This window comes from Asparagus officinalis, chromosome 3 (genome assembly GCF_001876935.1).
Source record: "Asparagus officinalis chromosome 3, Aspof.V1, whole genome shotgun sequence".
NCBI lineage: Eukaryota > Viridiplantae > Streptophyta > Magnoliopsida > Asparagales > Asparagaceae > Asparagus > Asparagus officinalis.
In genome coordinates, this window is record NC_033796.1 from 34,564,145 (window position 1) to 34,582,295 (window position 18,151).

The 18,151-nt window shown below is 40.6% G+C and overlaps 2 protein-coding genes across 3 annotated transcripts in view; one reads left to right on the forward strand and one right to left on the reverse strand.

The window, feature by feature from the left end:
* The window catches only part of LOC109833736, a 12,347-nt gene extending 10,230 nt beyond the window's left edge, over positions 1–2,117 (forward strand). Inside the window, exons 7-8 of one of the 2 annotated variants that reach the window (XM_020401523.1) lie at positions 1,737–1,828; positions 1,871–2,117. In XM_020401523.1, the coding sequence (XP_020257112.1) occupies positions 1,737–1,828; positions 1,871–1,985 (207 nt within the window). In that variant the 3' untranslated portion in view covers positions 1,986–2,117. The remainder of the gene's footprint in view (positions 1–1,736; positions 1,829–1,870) is intronic. The other variant, XM_020401524.1, reaches the window with a different exon arrangement.
* LOC109833735 (protein NRT1/ PTR FAMILY 2.13-like) lies at positions 6,919–12,332 on the reverse strand. The gene is made up of 4 exons (XM_020401522.1): positions 12,069–12,332; positions 11,752–11,969; positions 8,128–8,708; positions 6,919–8,039 (listed from the first exon to the last, which is right to left on the reverse strand). The coding sequence occupies exons 1-4, from the start codon at positions 12,208–12,210 to the stop codon at positions 7,178–7,180; spliced, it is 1,803 nt and encodes a 600-aa protein (XP_020257111.1). The 5' UTR covers positions 12,211–12,332; the 3' UTR covers positions 6,919–7,177.

Sequence of the window (18,151 nt, forward strand, 5' to 3'; positions counted from 1 at the left end):
AAGATTTTTTAAACAATTCATCACTCTTAAATCAGTTTTCATAATAAGTCCAATGCATGTCCAAATGAGAAATTTAGGGCACCGCTATCAAGTCAGTTTTCATTGTTTGTTAGATGTAGGTCCAACTGAGAAATTTATGGTTTGTTAAGATTGCATTTGACCCTGCTTTCTCTTGTCACCACCCAAACCAGATATATATGATGTAGCCTTTTCCGCCTAAATAAAGAAATAGAGGTAACGAAAAGAATTTAGTGGGTTAGATCATCCTATGAATCATAATTACATGCATATCCAGTGAAAAGAAAAGGTTGGTGTTTTTTTCTTTTTCTTTTTCTTTCTTTTTTTTTTGGGTGGGGTGCTCCTCTTCTCAATTGCTTTGTTTAGTTGGGGGAGGCAGAGATAGAGGAAGTTAGTTAATAGCATTCGTTAATTGTTATCTACTCTAGTTTTGTTATCTACTCTAGTTTTTCAGTTGATTATCTGCACCATGTTGGCTTGAACAAATTGAAGCTAGATAATTGAAGCAAAGAGGAGATATGAATTTTATTTGTTTCCTTTAGTCTCTGGACCACATATTCTTTTTAATAGAGTGGTTCTTAACCTATTTAGAAAAATCTGGATAAATCCCAAAAATCTGGGATAGGAAGGGAAAAGTGTGTTTAGAGGCTCGCCTTTCTTACCTCTGTGTAATTATGAGACAATATGATTTGATGACATAATAGATAAAACAACAAAACATATCATAAATGATACACCTACAGTTCTGCAATGCCAAATAAATTTCTGGTTTTTCCGATGTGGTTTCATTGTATAGAACGTAAATGAGATATATTTAAAACTGGTATAGTCACCACACACACCTTCGTGTTAGAGATTGGGTCTGAGTAGAGTATTTTCCGGCTCCAACAGTAGGGCTAACCTTATTAATCTACCTTCGGAGTTCGGACCAATATCTTGGTCTGCAGTATGTTCACTTTTCACAGCCCTTGATATATTCTACCGTACTTGCTCGGCTCTGTTCCTGTCCGTTCTGTCTCCCTTCTGCTCTCCACATGAACCTATTGTTTAGGTGAAACACATGGGATCAGGCTTATAGGTCAAGACTATCTGATGTATCGCTCAAATTTCATGTGTAATTGCTGATATCTTGCTTTTAGACATACCCTGTCTCTATTTGTTTCATTCACGATAAGAAAAACATTCTCGTTACACAAGACTTTGGTTGTTCTAGCGAGATTGTATTTTATTGAAACTTTTATTCTAATTACAACCCACTCCCTGTTTTGGTGGTCTATAAATTTCATGCTGATGAAGAAAATATGTTACGCTAATGAGGTTTGGCTGGTTAATGAGAAGTTGGTCTAAAGATTCAGAACTGCACCATCCTTTCTATCGCAAACTTTCAACATGAGAAGCTCGAGCGTGTCCTTGTATTTTGTTTCTTATAAAGCCTAATGCTTTGTGTAAAGGAGGATGCTGTATGCCTGATTCTTCATTTTCTATATGCTTCAATGCCCATTTCTCTCGAAACATTCATGCAATATGGATTTTCTTAATATCATTAGGAACAATAGAAGGGTATCTAATTGTAGGAGTTCCTGATCTGTTCATCCCACCATTAATTAGCTTTCAGGTCTTGGTAACTTTCAAATGTCTAGATTTCTTGTTTACATTTTGTCTCGAAATCTGGTAAGACAAGATACTGCAATCTAACATTTCACATGATAATTGTGCAGAGAAGAATGGAAAAATCAAAGTCAGGCATGTTTACCTTAAACCTGATGCTGTATCCTGGGCGATATGAGGTCAGAAGCGACCCATGTTATTATGTGGATAGTTGAAGTTCTTATGTTATTCGCTTAGAATGATTTGTCCTAATGACAATGCAGATCAAGTTTATCGTGGATGGTGTGTGGATGATAGACCCGCTGCGGCCTACTGTGGGCAATAATGGCTATGAGAACAACCTCCTCGTGGTCTCATGAGTGAAAACAGTAAATACAACTGAGATATATGTACACAAACTATGAACCACAAGTGAGTCAATTCAAATTCATTCTATTCATTTACACTGCTATTAATCCATAATCAATCAAATTCTAGAGCAGTTTCTTCTTTTTCTTGCATTTCTTCTGGTACACTCAATTACCACATCCTCAGATTTTCTTGGGAAGGGAGTATCCCTTCTATTCAATTTTGTTCTTCCTCGTATCCAATCTCTTTACATGTCATTAGGGATGTAACTGTTACCTGATGTCTAGTCCACCCTTAGAGAGCAATTACATTTAGATTCTAGTAAGTTTGCAGGATGACTTTGTATCTTAGATCAAAATATAAGCAGCTTAACAAATTATGGTTGTAGGCTACATATATTTCCGAAGATTTATTAGCTTGAAAAAAATGACATACATTTCAATTAAATCAGAAAAACCTATGTACTCCAATTCGATCGCACTCGAGGCTTCTATGTGGGAATAATAACTACCGTCATGGAGCTTCAAGAGTGAGTCCCACATACTTGATGGGTTCTCTGTATCTTTGGACAATGCCATAAATCTTCACTTATTATTAACAATGACTGGTGGCCCCGAGCACTAGCCCTTGTTACAAGGGAAAAAACTTATCAGAACCATAGGCTCCTTGCTAGTGGAAAGATAATGTTATATAAGCTTAATAGACCTTCGAGCTGCCGACTCCTCTGCCAATATTTCAGATAACTAATTACTTTTAGGCCTAACTTTTTTCCCTGAAGGCAATTTAAACTAGTACAAGTTCACCTGAGCCTGATAATTTGAATTTGAGACTGTCAGGCAATCCGATTCCTCCCTTCTTATCTGCTAATTGTGGTCTCTGGACTCTGTGGCATCAAACTCAGTGGTCATGGCTACGAAGATTTTCTTTTCCAAAGGGTTGGTGTCCTGTAGTATTCGAGGGTTGCGATATCTTATAGACAATATTATCAGCATCACTCATTCATCGTGCATATCACCCTGCTAGGCTGTGTTTGAGAACAAAAGTTGCTGTGTTGGCTTTATATGGTCTCATGGGCTCACATTAAATATTATGGGATCATATTGGTTCTTAACTGACGCAAGTCCAGCCAAGAGCTTGTGTAAATAACACCAACTTCTCCCGAGATTATAGTGTTAGGATTGTGTCTTTGATTCTTTATATAACTTTAATAAGAATTAGATAAGGTTATAGATCTATCATGATTAGGAGATTGGGTTTCATCATGATTAGGAGTTTGAATCTTATTATAATTAGGAAGTTAGGTTAGAGATAGGGTTTTGGTTTCCTATATATATATATATATTCTTCTATTGTTGGAGGAAAAACCAAGCAGAAGAGAGAGAGCCAATATTCTTATAATCTAGAGTTAGCAGAGGGCGTAGCCTGATTCAAGAATATTGTGCGAGAGGCGAGGATTTCGTAGTCTTTATCTGTGCAAAAGATTACATCATTGGGAGAGGGTTTCGCAGTCTTTGTCCGTTCAAAAGATAATATAAAAGTTGATTATGTATGTGAGGTTAAGACATTGATAGACGAGAGTTGAGTGGTTCCTCTTGTAGTTCTCCCTTATACGTAGTGGTTTTCTCGTATTGTTGCCTGTGGACGTATGTCGAAGTTGGTCGATCGAACCACATAAATTTCGGTGTTCTTTTTTCTTGATTGCGGTTATTTTCTATCTTATTAATTGTCGGCTAGATTCCGAGTTGCAGAGATTTTAGTAGGCGAGGAGACTAAAATTCCCCAACAAGTGGTATTAGAGCTATGATGATGGATTCGGGAGCAAGTTCGCAAAATAGAAGACGACGTCGTGCAAGATTGAAGATCGGCTTTACAAGAATCAAGACGAAGAAAAAGAAAAAAAAGGAAGGAACAACAATTGCCGGCAGGAGGATTTAACAGCGACTAATCGTCCGGAGGAGAGCGCCTGAGGGATGTAGTGTCTGACAGCGAAGTCTGCAGGCGACTGCAGCAGTGAATCGCGGTGTCGAGGAGGTGCAACCGGTCACCGGCAAAAGGCTTGCGTGGAGACAAATTGGCAGTGAGAGGAGCAGGCGGCGACAAGTTGGCGGAGTTGCTTGGAAGAATTCTCGAGAGGGCTTCGGTTGGCTCTGTTCGTGAAAATCTGAGGAGACAATCACGTGATTTGATGATGAGGTGATCTTGTGTTTGGAATATTTTCATGTTTGGTGTTTTGACTACACGTGATAAATAAAGAAATCATTCTTCATACGTAAGAGAAGGAACCAGATTTTTTGGTGCCCAAGATTCGGTGTGTGGCTTTGTATGGCGTTTAATGTTTAGTCCAATCCAATGGCTGAGATTGATTGGAGTGTAGATGGGCGAATCGATAGTGGATTTTGGCGATCTAGCAGTTGATTCCTAGGTTTTAGAGTGCTCTGAACGCGATGGGAGGATTTAATTTTTCAGATTTTGTTTAGATTGGTCAGAAAGTGCTGATAAGTTCTGATGGTAGTAATGAGACAGATCTAATGGCAGATAACGCAAACGAGTATGCGACGGATGAGACTGCTATAGAGAATCAGACGTGATTCTAGCAGTAGAGTTATCAACATATAATTATTCACAGTTATCGCGGGAGCAGTAGTTGGTTGGTGTGTAGACTCGAGGAGGACAATGCCAGATTAGGTGAAGCTTGCAAGCAGGCACGACTGAGTGATACACATGCTGATGGAGATGACGACATTGGACTTGAAGACAATGAGTGCTCATATTCGGTCCAAGCCAAGTGATGGAGAAAATAGAGGCATCTGGCTCATAGTGTGGAGTAGGAGAGGTGCACTAATATGATTCGAGACGAGCGATGCAGGTGGAGTACGAGGACATCAAGTGGGGAAAGGCTAATGTCAAGTTCAGTTTGGGAGGAGAAGCATGGTTGATTTGCTTCTAATGTCAGAGGTGGCGAAGATCTTTTGGTGCACACAAGAGAGGTGGAAGCGCCACGGTTAAGCAGATGATAGCGAGGGTCACGGGACGTCCCAGTTGGAGTGCAGGTGCTTCGATTTGAAGTGCGAAAAAAATAGAAGACTCTAGCAGGAGAGACAAAGTTCCAAAACTGCGATGATGTATCTTCAACGGAGTTTGGGAATCAAATCAAATGTGGAGATTGTTAGGATTGTGTCTTTGATTCTTTGTATAACTTCGTAAGAATTAGATATGGTTAGAGATCTATCATAATTAGAAGATTGAATTTCATCATGATTAGGAGTTTGAATCATATTCTAATTAGGAAGATAGGCTAGAAATATGGTTTTGATTTTCCTATATACATTCTTCTATTATTGGAGGAAAAGCTAAGGAGAGGACAGAGAGCCAATATTCTTGTAATCTAGGGTTAGCAGAGAGCGTAGCCTGATTCAAGAATATTGTGCGAGAGACGAGGGTTTTGTGGTATTTATCCGTGCAAAAGATTACATCATTGGGAGAGGGTTTCACAGTCTTTGTCCGTTCAAAAGATTATAAGGAGAGGACTTTGGAGATAATATGAGAGTTGATTATGTATGTGAGGTTGAGAGATTGAGACACGATGGTTGAGTGGTTCCTCTTGTATTGTTGCCCGTGAACGTAGGTTGAAGTTGGTCGACCAAACCACGTAAATCTCGGTGTTATTTCTTCTTGATTGTGGTTATTTTCTATTTTATTAATTGTGGGTTAGCTTCCGAGTTGCGGAGATTGTAGTAGGCGGGGAGACTAAAATTCCCTAACACATAGACGGCTAACTGCATAAATATTCTTCATAGGATTCCAAGTTTTTGTTGACACCTAAAAAAATAATCACTTGCTAACTCTAGCCAACTTTTACGCTTTTAGCAGGAGTGGGTATAACTGTTTACCAACTAATTATACTGCCATGTGCAGTTTCAAAATACGAATCAGTAGCCGGGGTAAAATTGTATGTATTTAAATCAGGGACGGTTAAGTTCCTGTTGTAGTCCCCAGTGCAGGGACTAATAATCATGCAATTATCCCCATTCATCGGCTTGGATCTACTCCTAGACCTGATTCTAATCCTACACGTCATAATTAAACACTCCAAAGTAACAAAATGCGTGCACGAATCTAATTTACGCTGGAGACTCATTTAATTTTTATTATTATGTATTTTGAGGATTCATTAACTACCCCCAAGAGTGCATTTTTGTATGGCAGCGCTTGAGAGGTGCTCCCGTGGTTTTCCTCCATTTACTCAAAAAGATTCATTATTAAATGATGATCGTACGCTGCTGCGGGATAAATTATGTATGCGTGCCTCCTACCCCTGTTACTGCCAAAATAAACTATCATAGTTTGCACAAGATCCTAAAGAGTTGAATCAGCGCAAATTTGGGGCCTATGTCAAAGAGAGAAAAAGGAAAAGGTAGCATAATGTTGTCCCAAAGCTGGTGAAGATTTATCCGAAGCCAGTTAGTTTTTTCTCTCTTTTCTGTTCTGATGCGTCGAATTTAAACACTGCCACACAGTGGAGGAGTGCTCAGGGTACCAACAGAACAGAGCCGTACCCTACTCAAAAAGTGACCTTTTATTTTCGCGAAAACTAAGCTCGTGATTTTGAAGGCCAGGTCTCATTCTTCATGATTCTGAGTAGGGTTCACTGTAGGTTGGAATGGACAAGCAACAGCTGGATATGGGGCCTTGCGTGGCGCACTTGTTTTGGCTAGGCCCACCCACCACACACGAATATACTACGTCGTAGAATCAAAACCCCCTTCAAAATATGATAGGGACCCAAGTTCGCACGTGTCATCTTTCCCCTCCGCTTTCATTCAATCTTAGTCTTCGATGAGAAAGCCAACTAAACGAAAATCAATCACACCCCACTCCTTTTCTCTACTTAGGTATCAATCAATCATCATTTCTCTCTTAATGGCCAGCCATACATCTTAATTATTGAAGTGATAAAGCTTTTAAAAATAAAAGGAAAGAAAGCAGAAAGCCTTTTCTCACCCTAATCCATAGAATTTCCCAATTGAGTCGGATGCCTCTTTCTTACATGTCCCAGTTCAGTCCACCATACTCCTCTACATAAGATGTATGGTTATAATATACGATAACACGCTATACAATTGCACTACAAACTTGCAATCTATTCATACATATTTGATATTATAAATGACAATAAGACCATTTCCCTCAAATCCGCTGCCTATCATACATTTTGAAAATCTTTCATCTCTTTGCTTGTTTTCTCATTGATAGCCTCTTCTTTGATCTCCGGCACACCCTTGTAACGGTAAAAGTAGGCGCAAACAACGAAATACGCAAAATTGACCGCCCCCATTGCTGCGATCACATAGTAGAAGTAGTCGATTCTCCCATGGTTGAGATCGTTGTTGTTAAGCCAGTTTGTGTTCTTCTGAACGATCGAGACCAAAATGCTGCTGAGATAATTTGATCCCGCGAGACTGCAATAGAACAGCGAACCTGCCAACGTCTGCAGATGCTCGGGGAATTGCCTGTTGTAGAACTCAATCTGGCCAACGGCATTAAAAGCCTCTGCAACTCCCATCAGTATCAGCTGAGGACTCAGCCAGAACGCTGACATTGGCGTCATACCTCCATGAGCCAGCGCCGAATTTCTCCTCTTCTGCTCTACTAATCCTGCAACAATCATCGACAGTGCTGAGATTACCAGCCCTGTTCCTTGTCTTTGTAGGAGAGTGATTCCGCTCTCGATCCCGGTGATTCTTCTGGCTATCGGGACTAGTAACTGGTCGTAGATAGGGATGAACAAGACGAGGGCTACCAAAGATAGTGTCCCGAGTGAGGCGGCGGGGATTTGAAAGTGTGAACCAATGTGGCGGTCCATTGTTACACCTTGTAGCACGGAGAAAGTCCATTGTTGAGCCAGGGCCACGAAGCATACAATGCCTGAGGCCCATATGGGCACGATTCGAAGCAGGCATTTGACCTCTTCGATCTGTTGGACTGTGCTGAGTCTCCAAGGGTTAGCAACTGAGCCATCCTCTTTCAGTTCTCCTTCGCGTTTGATCGCAGCTTTATTCAAGCACCTAAAGTGGCAATCAAGTAATTAGTAGTCAATCAAACTGTATTCTCCTTTTAAGGAAATTCTGTTATCCTCCTACTACAATAATTTACCTGAATTGCAGAGTAAGAGGAAGCTTCAAAATTCGATCACTCTTGGGTGCAGAATTGTACAGCAAAGACTCCTGCTCCTGCACATCGTCAGGAGAAGGCAACCGAAGCGAGCGTTTTCTAAATGCCGCCACAAAAACCTGCGCAGTGCCAGAGAACACACTTCCCTCCGGAGGAACGTAAGTGTAAACTCTCGTTCCCAAGAAGAAGAAAATCAGGGCAAGAAGCATGAGTCCAGTAGGGATACCAAACCCTAGAGGCCAGCTGACACTGCTCTGGATGTAGACCATAAGCGTCATTGCTACTATAACCCCTGCTGTCGAGGTGCAGTAGTACCAGTTGAAGAAGCTGTTGAGGCCTTGTCTGCCTTGTTCGGTTGTACGGTCGAATTGATCGACGCCGAAGGGTAAACTGCAGGGACGAACGCCGCCTGCGCCAATGGCGAGGAGGATGAGGGAAAGGATTAGGACACCGACCTGGGCTTTGGACGCTCCCGGGCATGTTTCCGATTTAAGTTGTTCGGGGGTGCAGCTCGGTGGTTGGAGTTGTCGGATGCTGGCAGTCATCGTCAACACGATCATGCCCTAGTTATCAAAAAAATTTGGCACGTTATTATGTTCTACGAGAAATATAGCCCAGCTGAGTTACAAGGTACAAAAAAAACTTATTTGTCCATGCTTACTTCATGAACTATTCTTAGTCCCTACATCCCCCCCCGCCCCCAAACTATTGAAATTCGTCCCTTGCGACTATTTTATGGTTCCACAGTGGCCCCTAAACTATTAAACTTCTCTGCTTACTCCCTAAACTATTACTTTACTTACTAGTTACCCCTTTAATTTGTTCGTGTTTTAAATGGATATGGAAAGTGATAGTTCAAGAGGTAGAGGGGTACTGAAAATAGTTCGGGGGCTAATTAAGCAGGGCCAAATTACTAGTTTATGGGGGGGAAACGAGACCAAACATAGTAGAAAGGGTAAACAAGGACAAATTTAATAATAGTTCAGTGTGGGAGGAGGGGGCTGGAATCTAAAAAGAATGTTACCGCTGATATTTCAGATATTGTACGTTCATTATACAAGAGTGTCCCCCGGAATAATAATGTATATACGGTTGTTATTGAAGAAAGTATATGCTCCCCAATTAATTGGACCGCAGCGATGAGGATTCAAATTGTCAATGACACGGTGTTGACCGCCCTTTATGAGCACACAAGATTGATACGCTCAATCAATCAAACAGTTTAGCGACTACTCTTTATGAGCTGATAATAGCCTACTCAAAAAAACACATTCAACATATCGCCGCCTCTCCCGTCTAATAATTAAGTTCACACGGTGCGTAACACACGAAATCATGCGAAAACGAAAGCATCAAAGATTGGGTTAAGAACCATGAGGTCCACGCTTTTAAGTGCGGACCACCAAACAATTAATACGCAAGAAAAGCTAGCTCGCACAGTGCGCGCCCTGAGAGCCGCGCTTGCTGGGCGCGTGAGACGCGGACTTCCAGGGACAAAAGCGACAAAGTTAGGCCTTGGCGTCCTCTGAACCTATAGAACCAGGAAGAAAACCCAGTAACGGTTCTACTACAGTAATTAACGTGTCGCGCCTTAATTAATTAATTACAACAAAGAAGACCGGTTAACGGGCGATACTATCTCAGTTTCAGTCAAACCTTTCGGCTAAAAATTGAGGTCCCCTCGAGTCTCTCAATTATGGAGGAAGCAAAAGAAAGAAAAAGAAAGAATCAACCAACAAGACATCTACGTCAACCAACAAGACATCTACGTCAGTATTTAAATGAGCCCACTCCTTAATTAGTAGACAAACCGTAGGCAATCTTTTAGCTCCTATATACCACATATAGTGGTCTTCTTTTTTAATCATCTAAACACAAAAAAAGACCTAGCCGGTCCAAAAGTGACGTGACTTTTGATGAAAAGATCATCATCAGGTGGTTACGGAGATTAATCCAATGCCGCTCCTTGCCTAACCCATTAATTAACACAAACCTCTACCCCAAAAGTAGAAAACATGTAAGAGCATCTCCAACAACTTCCCCATTTCTCATTTTTGGAGAATTTAGTTAGGTTTTTGGCCCAACAGATTCCCCATCTCATTCCCCAAAATAGGGATGGAGGAGAAAAAATGGGGAAGCTTCCCCAAATCTGCAGCATTCTCCAAAAATTTGAAGAAAAAAATGGATCATTTAAAATGGGGAAGCTATTAGAGTTGGTGTAAAAATTAGTTAGAGAATATGACTTTTGACTCCCCATTTTAAAGAAAATTTTGGAGATAATATTGGAGATGCTCTAAAAGAGAGAAGATCCAAACGGAACAATGTCCGCACGTGAAAAGGAAACCCTAGGCCCCACATGCAGTGCTCAGTTACCTCACTATTGTCCCATAATAAAGAGTTTTCGGTAAATTTTTTTTTTGTTTTGTTTTGTTTTGCCACATCAAAAGGTAAAAGTAAAAAGTAAAAAGTAACGAGTCACCTCAAGAGAGAACAGAGAAGACGGGAGTTATTACAGGGCGTGCAGAGGTTGCGTGTGTGTGCGCGCGCGCTCTTTCTAGAGCGTCACGACCGAAACGATGTGAACACTAAATGTTACAGTAGTTAATGCCTGCCATGTGCCAGCATGATAAAACCGAAGATAAATAAAAATTTCCAAGCTCCTCCAGACAATTGAAGATTTGATCTGTTTTCTTTAATTTATTTTGTCTGAGGGGGAAAAAAATGCATTTTGATCGAGTTTTACTCTCCATATTAGCCATCAATCCTGAACTTTCAAATTAGTATTCACAAAATAGAAATACACTATGATGCTATTTAAGGGATAAATTAATTGCCCGACATCATTTATTCGCATGCATTCAATTTATGCAAGGACTCAATTGCATGTCGAACTCAGGATGTCTAAGTGCTAGTAATCAAATTTAAGGCTAACAAATAACCACACACCTCAAACCTTAACTACACAAACTCTTTTTTTTTTCTACGGGCACAACATAACATTACACGCTGCTATATAACATCTCAATTTCGTCACTAAAATCGAAATTGAAAAGAGATGACAAAAAAAAAAAAAAAAAATCTAACCGAATCAGAACACGTGAATTAATTCAGCCGCATGTAAAAATCAAGGGGACAGGGTCACAGTGGTAGCTAGTAATAAAAAGTATCAAATTATATCTTAAAAAGGCTTTCCTGTAATAAAGAAAACAAAACATGAATCAAAATTAAATTTGTTTCCTAATCAAACTCGTCTCTAAAATTAAATTTATTTTCTAATCTAAATAATACTGATTATTTTTAGATTTCAGCCAAAACTGGATATAACTAATGAGATTTTAAAAATCTGCCAATTTAGTTGGCTCAGGCTCGTCAAGATAGACGATTTACAGATATAATATGTTAGAATCCGTCTTTTGAGTTGAAAGATATGATCATTTTTTTTTGCAGAGGTCAATAATACGTATAAATCTGTATTTAGCACGTGATTGTCTGCATCCCTATGAAATTGTAAGTTAAGCGTCCTACATCAAATTTTTTTTTTTCGCAATGTAAACCCCGTGAAATAAACTACTAAAAAAAAGGAAGAGATCGAGCAGAGATTAGTACCATGAAAGAGATGACGGAGGTGAAGGCAAGAGTCTTGAAGCGGCCCCAGTAAGCGTCAGAGATAAACGCCCCAATAAGGGGGGCAAAGTTGGTGGTTCCGCTGAAGATGTTGGTGAACTGAGCGGCGGCGACCTGGGTCATGTGGAAATGGTTCACCAGATAGATGGTGAAGTTGGCAGTGAGCCCCATGCTCGCCACCCTCTCGAACGTCTCATTCCCTTCAAAATTGAAGTAGTTAATAATGATCTCAAACTAATTAAACAAAATCAATCGAAAAGGGAAATTAATAAAAATTAATTATAAAAAAAAAAAACTACCAATAATGTAGGGCATGCACTTCCAGCCGTTGAGCTGCCTCGGCTTGGCGTCGTCGGCAGGGGAGTCGTCGGGGGCAGCTGCTGTTGCTGAGCGAGAGCGAAGGGAGCATTTTGTGAGTCTTGAGAGCCAAGATCTCTTCATTTTTTGAAGAAGAACAAAAAATCCTCCTCTCTGCTCGCTTTGTTTTGCTTGCTCAGTTCCGCCTCCTCTCTCTCTCTCTCTCTCTCTCTCTCTCGGGCGGTGAGCTGAGCTAGTGATGACTTTGTTTTGTTGCAGAATAAAGAAATGAGGAGGAAGAAGTTATTATATTGAGGGAAGGAGGGGGGAGAGAGAGAGGGTGAAAGGCAAGGCACGTGGGTGACGCATGTGGGGGTGGTCAATTGTCCATGGTATTATTATTTATTTATTAGTGGGATTTGGGTTCCCACGGAGAAAGTGAAAGAGAGGAAACGGGTTAATTGTGAAAGAATTAGGCTAGGGTACATAGACGTATATATATTCTTAGTGAGTGTTTGGTTCAATTTCTACAAATTATAAAAAATATTTTTTTATTTAAAATATTTTTTTTGTATTTCTTAAAAAAAATTATAGGAAAATTTTTGAGAAGTTAAAAGTATCAATTTTTTTATTTTTTTTACTTTACTTGTTTGGTTCAAAACAAGAAAATGGTGTTGGATAGCAGGTTCCTAATATGTTTCCTAATTTGTTTTGGTAACAGGTTATTGGGATTCCTAATTTGTTTTGGTAACATGATTCCAAATCTGTTTTGGTAACAACTTATTAGGATTCCTAATCTGTTTTGATTTTGGTTTTAGAATTTCTAGTATGCTTTTGGTTATATAGGAACACGTTTTAGGTTTTGTGAGCAGCGAATTGGGAATATTTACAGCACATAAAAGATGTATTTTCTGGAGCTATCGGTTAGGGTTTTGTTTTGATAGAATTAGAGATTTGTTGGTGAGGTTAATTGGTGAGTTTGAGTGATTTGTAATCTCAGTTTGTACTATTCTTCTCTATTAGTGAAAACTAAATCATCTTCTTGCCCCGTAGACATAGACAACTTTTCGAACCACGTTAAAATTGGTTGTTTGTGTTTGTACCGTTATTTTGAATTGTTTGTGGCATTCTCTCTCGACGATTGGTTTGGTTTCTCGAAGCACATCAGTTTAGTTTTGACTTCCGTCGCGCACAACAAGTGGTATCATAGCCCAGGCTACGCTTGGGGATTAGGTGAAGGAGTTGATCGCTTTGGAAGCTCGTCTAGGATTTCGGTTGGTGATAAAGATGAGATATTTAGGAGGCTCTTGTTAGGGTTTCAGTTAGAGGTAAAAATCTACCTTTCTCGTAGTTTGGATCTATTTTCTTCCAGTTTGTTCTGTATTGGTTTGTTGGTGCTTTGAGGAAGATGATCGAGAAAGAAGGAGTTGAAGCTGAGATATTGGATTATTGAGAAGTACATTGACCTGCATATTGAAGTCCTTTGAGTACATTGGTATGAGCAAGGAGACCAAGGTGGAGTTTGGTACTTCCATTCGACGATTGAGAGGTTTTCTAGGTGGTGTTTATTCAGGCATTTGGGGACCTTCCAAGGAGGCATCATTGGAAGGTAATCGATATTTGGTTTCCGTAGTTGGGGACTGTTCTATGCATTGGTGGGTTGCAACCAAGTCCCGTTGGTGTGAAGTCATAGAAGTCAATAACAGATGGAGGAAGTGGGTTAGCAGAAAGATAACCCGTCATTCTGTTTTTGGCAGGGGTTCTTTCTTGCGTTTGTGCCGAGCTCGCGGCAGTTTGAGACACTTCATTTGAGAGAAAACATTGGGGCGACGAGATGAGATGAAATTTTTGATAGGTCGTTCCTTACTGGAGGAGGGTCGGTGTTGGTTGTCGAGCATTAGATTGTAGAGGAGTTTTGGAGCTTCGACATATTTGGGTCATCTTAGTGATAGGTTACCGACTGCTGCGTTTGGAGATTTTGGATCTGGTGGAGATGCTCCAGATTTTGGGTTGCTTCGGATGTTTGGTTGCCTAGTATCTATTCACATCGAGGATGTGAGATATGATCTGATTGTACACTTGGGATTTAGAGGCTCGTTTGGTTATCAGTTAGGAGACTCTGATTTTGTTCTGAACAGGTATGTCACATTTGACTCTCGGCAGGTGGAGAGTATTGATCAGATCATTAGGATATCACAGCGGGTGGGGGGTGATGCTACTCCACGTTGGGTGGAGTTTACTCCACATATTCCAGATCATACAACATCGTTTGGGATTCCAGCTGAGATGACTTAGTTTAGGGATAATTTGGATTTGGATGCAGATGATGAGTTGGTTGATTCGAGTATAGCTGGTGGACATAGTTTGGATTTAGATGTGACCGTTGATTCACCTCAAGTGGAGGTATTTAGTTTGTTTCACTTTGGGGCCATTGAGAGAGCTATCAGGCGCAGATTTGTTAGTGAAGAGTTGAGAACTCTTCTATTGGATTGAGGGTCTTTGTAGGCCATTTGGTGAACTACATGAATGCTTGATTCCTTAGACAAAAAGAAACGTAGGCAGTCATTTATGATACAGCCGGTTTGGTGAGTAGACACCGATGTTTGGAGAGTGATCACATTCTCATTTGGATTCTCAACTTGTTGTGGATTGAGTTTGTTGTCGTGGATTTGTTCCACTTCGTATTGGACACATCAAGTGGGACGTTTGGTTAGTATTGGTGTCGGCTCAGTTTTGGAAAAACTTCACCGAGGTGGAGAATTGTTGGATAGCATGTTCCTAATATATTTCTTAATTTGTTTTGATAACATATTATTAGGATTCCTAATTTGTTTTGGTAATAGGATTCCAAATCTATTTTGGTAATAAGTTATTAGGATTCCTAATCTGTTTTGATTTTGGTTTTAGAATTTCTAGTATGCTTTTGGTTTTAGGATTTCTATATATATAGGAACACGTTTTAGGTTTGGTGAGCAGCGAATTGGGGATATTTGCAGCGCAGAAAAGAGGTATTTTCTGGAGCTATTGGTTAGGGTTTTGTTTTGAAAGAATTAGAGATTTGTTGGTGAGATTAATTGGTGAGTTTGAGTGATTTGTAATCTCAGTTTGTACTCTTCTTCTCTATTAATAAAAACTCAATCTCATTCTTGCCCCGTGGACGTAGGTAACTTGCCGAACCACGTTAAAATTGGTTGTTTGTTTTTGTGCCGTTATTTTGAATTGTTTGTGGCATTCTCTCTCGATGATTGGTTTGGTTTCTCGAAGCACATTGGCTTGGTTTTGGCTTCCGCTGCGCACAACAAATGGTCCATAACTTTATAGAAAATAGCAAGATTTTTTATAATTTGTAGAAATTGAACCAAACACGCCCTAAATTTATAGAAAAGTGTCAATTTTATAGAAAAATATCAATGTGGTGTCAGATTTCTGGGTGATTTCCGCTCATTTTGAGAGGAAATTGATTTTTATAAATTTTAGTATTTTTTGTACTTTACAGAAAATATTTCTGCAAATTTTTTTGAACCAAACACAGTTTACGAAAATCCACAGAAATTTTTTAATTATAGAATTACCATTGTCAAACATTTTGAGAAAACTTTTCTATAAAATTATGCAACCAAACACCCCCTTAGGGAGTTTTTAAGCTAACTTCTCGCTGTCCAAGTTTGTAGAGTTTATCCTGGTTAAGGTGTTAAAATATTGTTTGGATAAAATTAAACTAATTTTAAAGTTGATTTTTTTAGTTTTAATTTGGGCATTTATTCAGGATGGAATTGATCCACTCCATACCTAGTTTACAACGAGCCTCATGTTGATGGATAAGATCAAATAGTCAATCGGATCCGGACTGGAATCGGTTCTAACCCGGAACTGGATCGGTTTCTCCTGGGTCCTCGCCGGGACGAGATAGAGGAGGTTGATGGAGGGGTTATTTCCTTCTCCAACTTTATGCATGGTTCTTGAACGGGGGGTTGAAGTCCACGCTCCACAGACAAGAAGAACCAGTGAGAGGGCGGGGACCGGTTCCCCCGTGGTTCCTTCGACGGTCAAGTTAGTGAAACTTGAGTAGGGAAGGGGAAGGTCAGGAACCGAGGTGATTCTTGAGGTGGCAATGTGCCATTACAGAAGGTCTATGTGAACTCTTCTATGTAGACGAAGAATTGTGAGTTCTTTTTCTTTAGAGAGAGAGAGAGAGCTTCCTCTTTGATTGAGCTCTCGCCTCCCCTTAAGGTTAGGAATCTACTTGTATATATCTCCGTCATGGGGATAAATGGGTTCCCCCTAGCCAAGCATAGGGAGGCGGTGGTAAAGTACGGGCTAAGAGCCAAATCATCCCTCGCTTTACAGGTGTCGGCTGACGACTGGAGGGAAAGTCACTTCGGTACGGGAGTGAGTCATCCCTCGCTTTACAGTTATCGGCTGGTGACTGGAAGGAAAGTCACTTCAGCACGGGAGATGATGTCTTCGTATTTTTCAGGAAGTGATTGAAAGCGTGGCAGAAGACATGTGGGTAGCTGACAAGTCATGTAGACTGTCAGGCTAGAATCTGGATAAGGCTTGTCCGAGATGGACTGGGATGCTAACATATGCTCTAGAGGAGAGGCTTGAGGCGGAGGTCGAGTCCTCAACTTAGTCGACAGTAGGGAATATCCATCAAGTCGTCTTTATGAGTTGCCAAATAAGTGGTCGAGTGGACCCTTGGTGGGTCTTCTTCGATAATAAGGTCAGCTGATCCTGCCTTTCATGTCAGCATGAGAGAATATCGACTTGATGAGTCGGCGGGGTCGATGCCTTTGTTGGGCTTGGGCCACAAAGGTGGTTGAAACCGGTTTGCCAGGGCTATGATTGTATTATTTTGCAAATACCCGTATCTTCGGTGAGTAAACACCATAACAGTTAGCCATTTTCATTTGGAGTCAACTTTTAGTCAGGTCCGAGTGAAATAAGATATGCTCTTACCAATACAAGCATGTTTGGGACGAGAATTTGAGAAATCTTCGTCTTATTGACGTGGCTAACATCATTGGGCATCCTTGTTTTCTTTACCCATAATAGCTCTGATTTTCTTAGCTGACGTCATCAAAGATCGTCTTTTGAAAAAACGAAGTGTTATGGACATAATGATGGGTGTCTCGCTTTTTGATTATTGGGACGTGGGGCATTAAATGAGGGCGGCGCTTCGTGCTTCGAGTGAATCGTTTCAGATTCTGAAGTGGATCTGACCTTGTTGTTTCGAAAATTGTCATGTCCTTTGAAATCCTTCCATGCACTTCCTTTTAAGCTTATAAATGGCCTCTTGATGTTGAGAATATTTTTTTACAAATTTTTGCTCTGACGAATTTCTGGTGTTCCTCTAAGCTTTTCAAGAAAAATCTTCCATGCCCTCTCAAGTTTCAACCTCTGGACGTAGTGAGGAGAGGCTTGCTATGATTCTACTTATCTGCTCAAGGGTCCATATGGACACTCTGGTAGGGATGTATGATCAATACAATATCCCCCGGACTCTCACATTGGCGGCACCAGAGATGGCCATGGCGAGAGTCGAGTGTCGTTGTACCTGGCCCACTTGGAGCATGACCTACGACTATCCTTACATCCTTTTATTAGGGAGGTGCATGCTGCTCTAGGAGTCTCCCCTTCCCAATTCTATCTGAACATTGTGGGGAATCTGGCGGCTTTCATCATCGTTTGTCACCGTGTTTGAGTCCAACCAAGCTTGAGATTGCTTGTACATTTGATCAACATGGGGTCGGCTGAGAAGGGCATGTATTACTTCTACCACTATCGTGGTGACTTCCATCTTATCTCAGACTCTTTAGAGTTGGACGAGGATTGGAGGAGGCGATACGTTTGGGTTTATGGTGGCGACAACGTCTTCGCTTGCTCGGATTGGCCGGAGGTGAATGAGGACGCTTTGAGGCCAGTCACCCTTAGTGATTCAGAGATGATGGACCTGGAAAGGATTCGCTCTTATGCTGGGCCACGGGAAAGCGATGCTCTATTTGATGATGTGTCTCTCCAAACAGCGAGCATATCCATGATCTTGTCTTCCACTAGCTTCCAGGTAAGAGCAACCTTGTTCCTT

Excerpts from the sequence above, each read along its gene's own strand:
- LOC109833735 (XM_020401522.1), bottom strand. The coding sequence starts at position 12,210 with ATGAAGAGATCTTGGCTCTCAAGACTCACAAAATGCTCCCTTCGCTCT. Across the intron at positions 11,970-12,068 it reads GTGCATGCCCTACATTATTG|GGAATGAGACGTTCGAGAGG; the intron begins GTAGTTTTTTTT and ends TCAATTTTGAAG. Across the intron at positions 8,709-11,751 it reads CCTCCGTCATCTCTTTCATG|GGCATGATCGTGTTGACGAT; the intron begins GTACTAATCTCT and ends TTTGATAACTAG.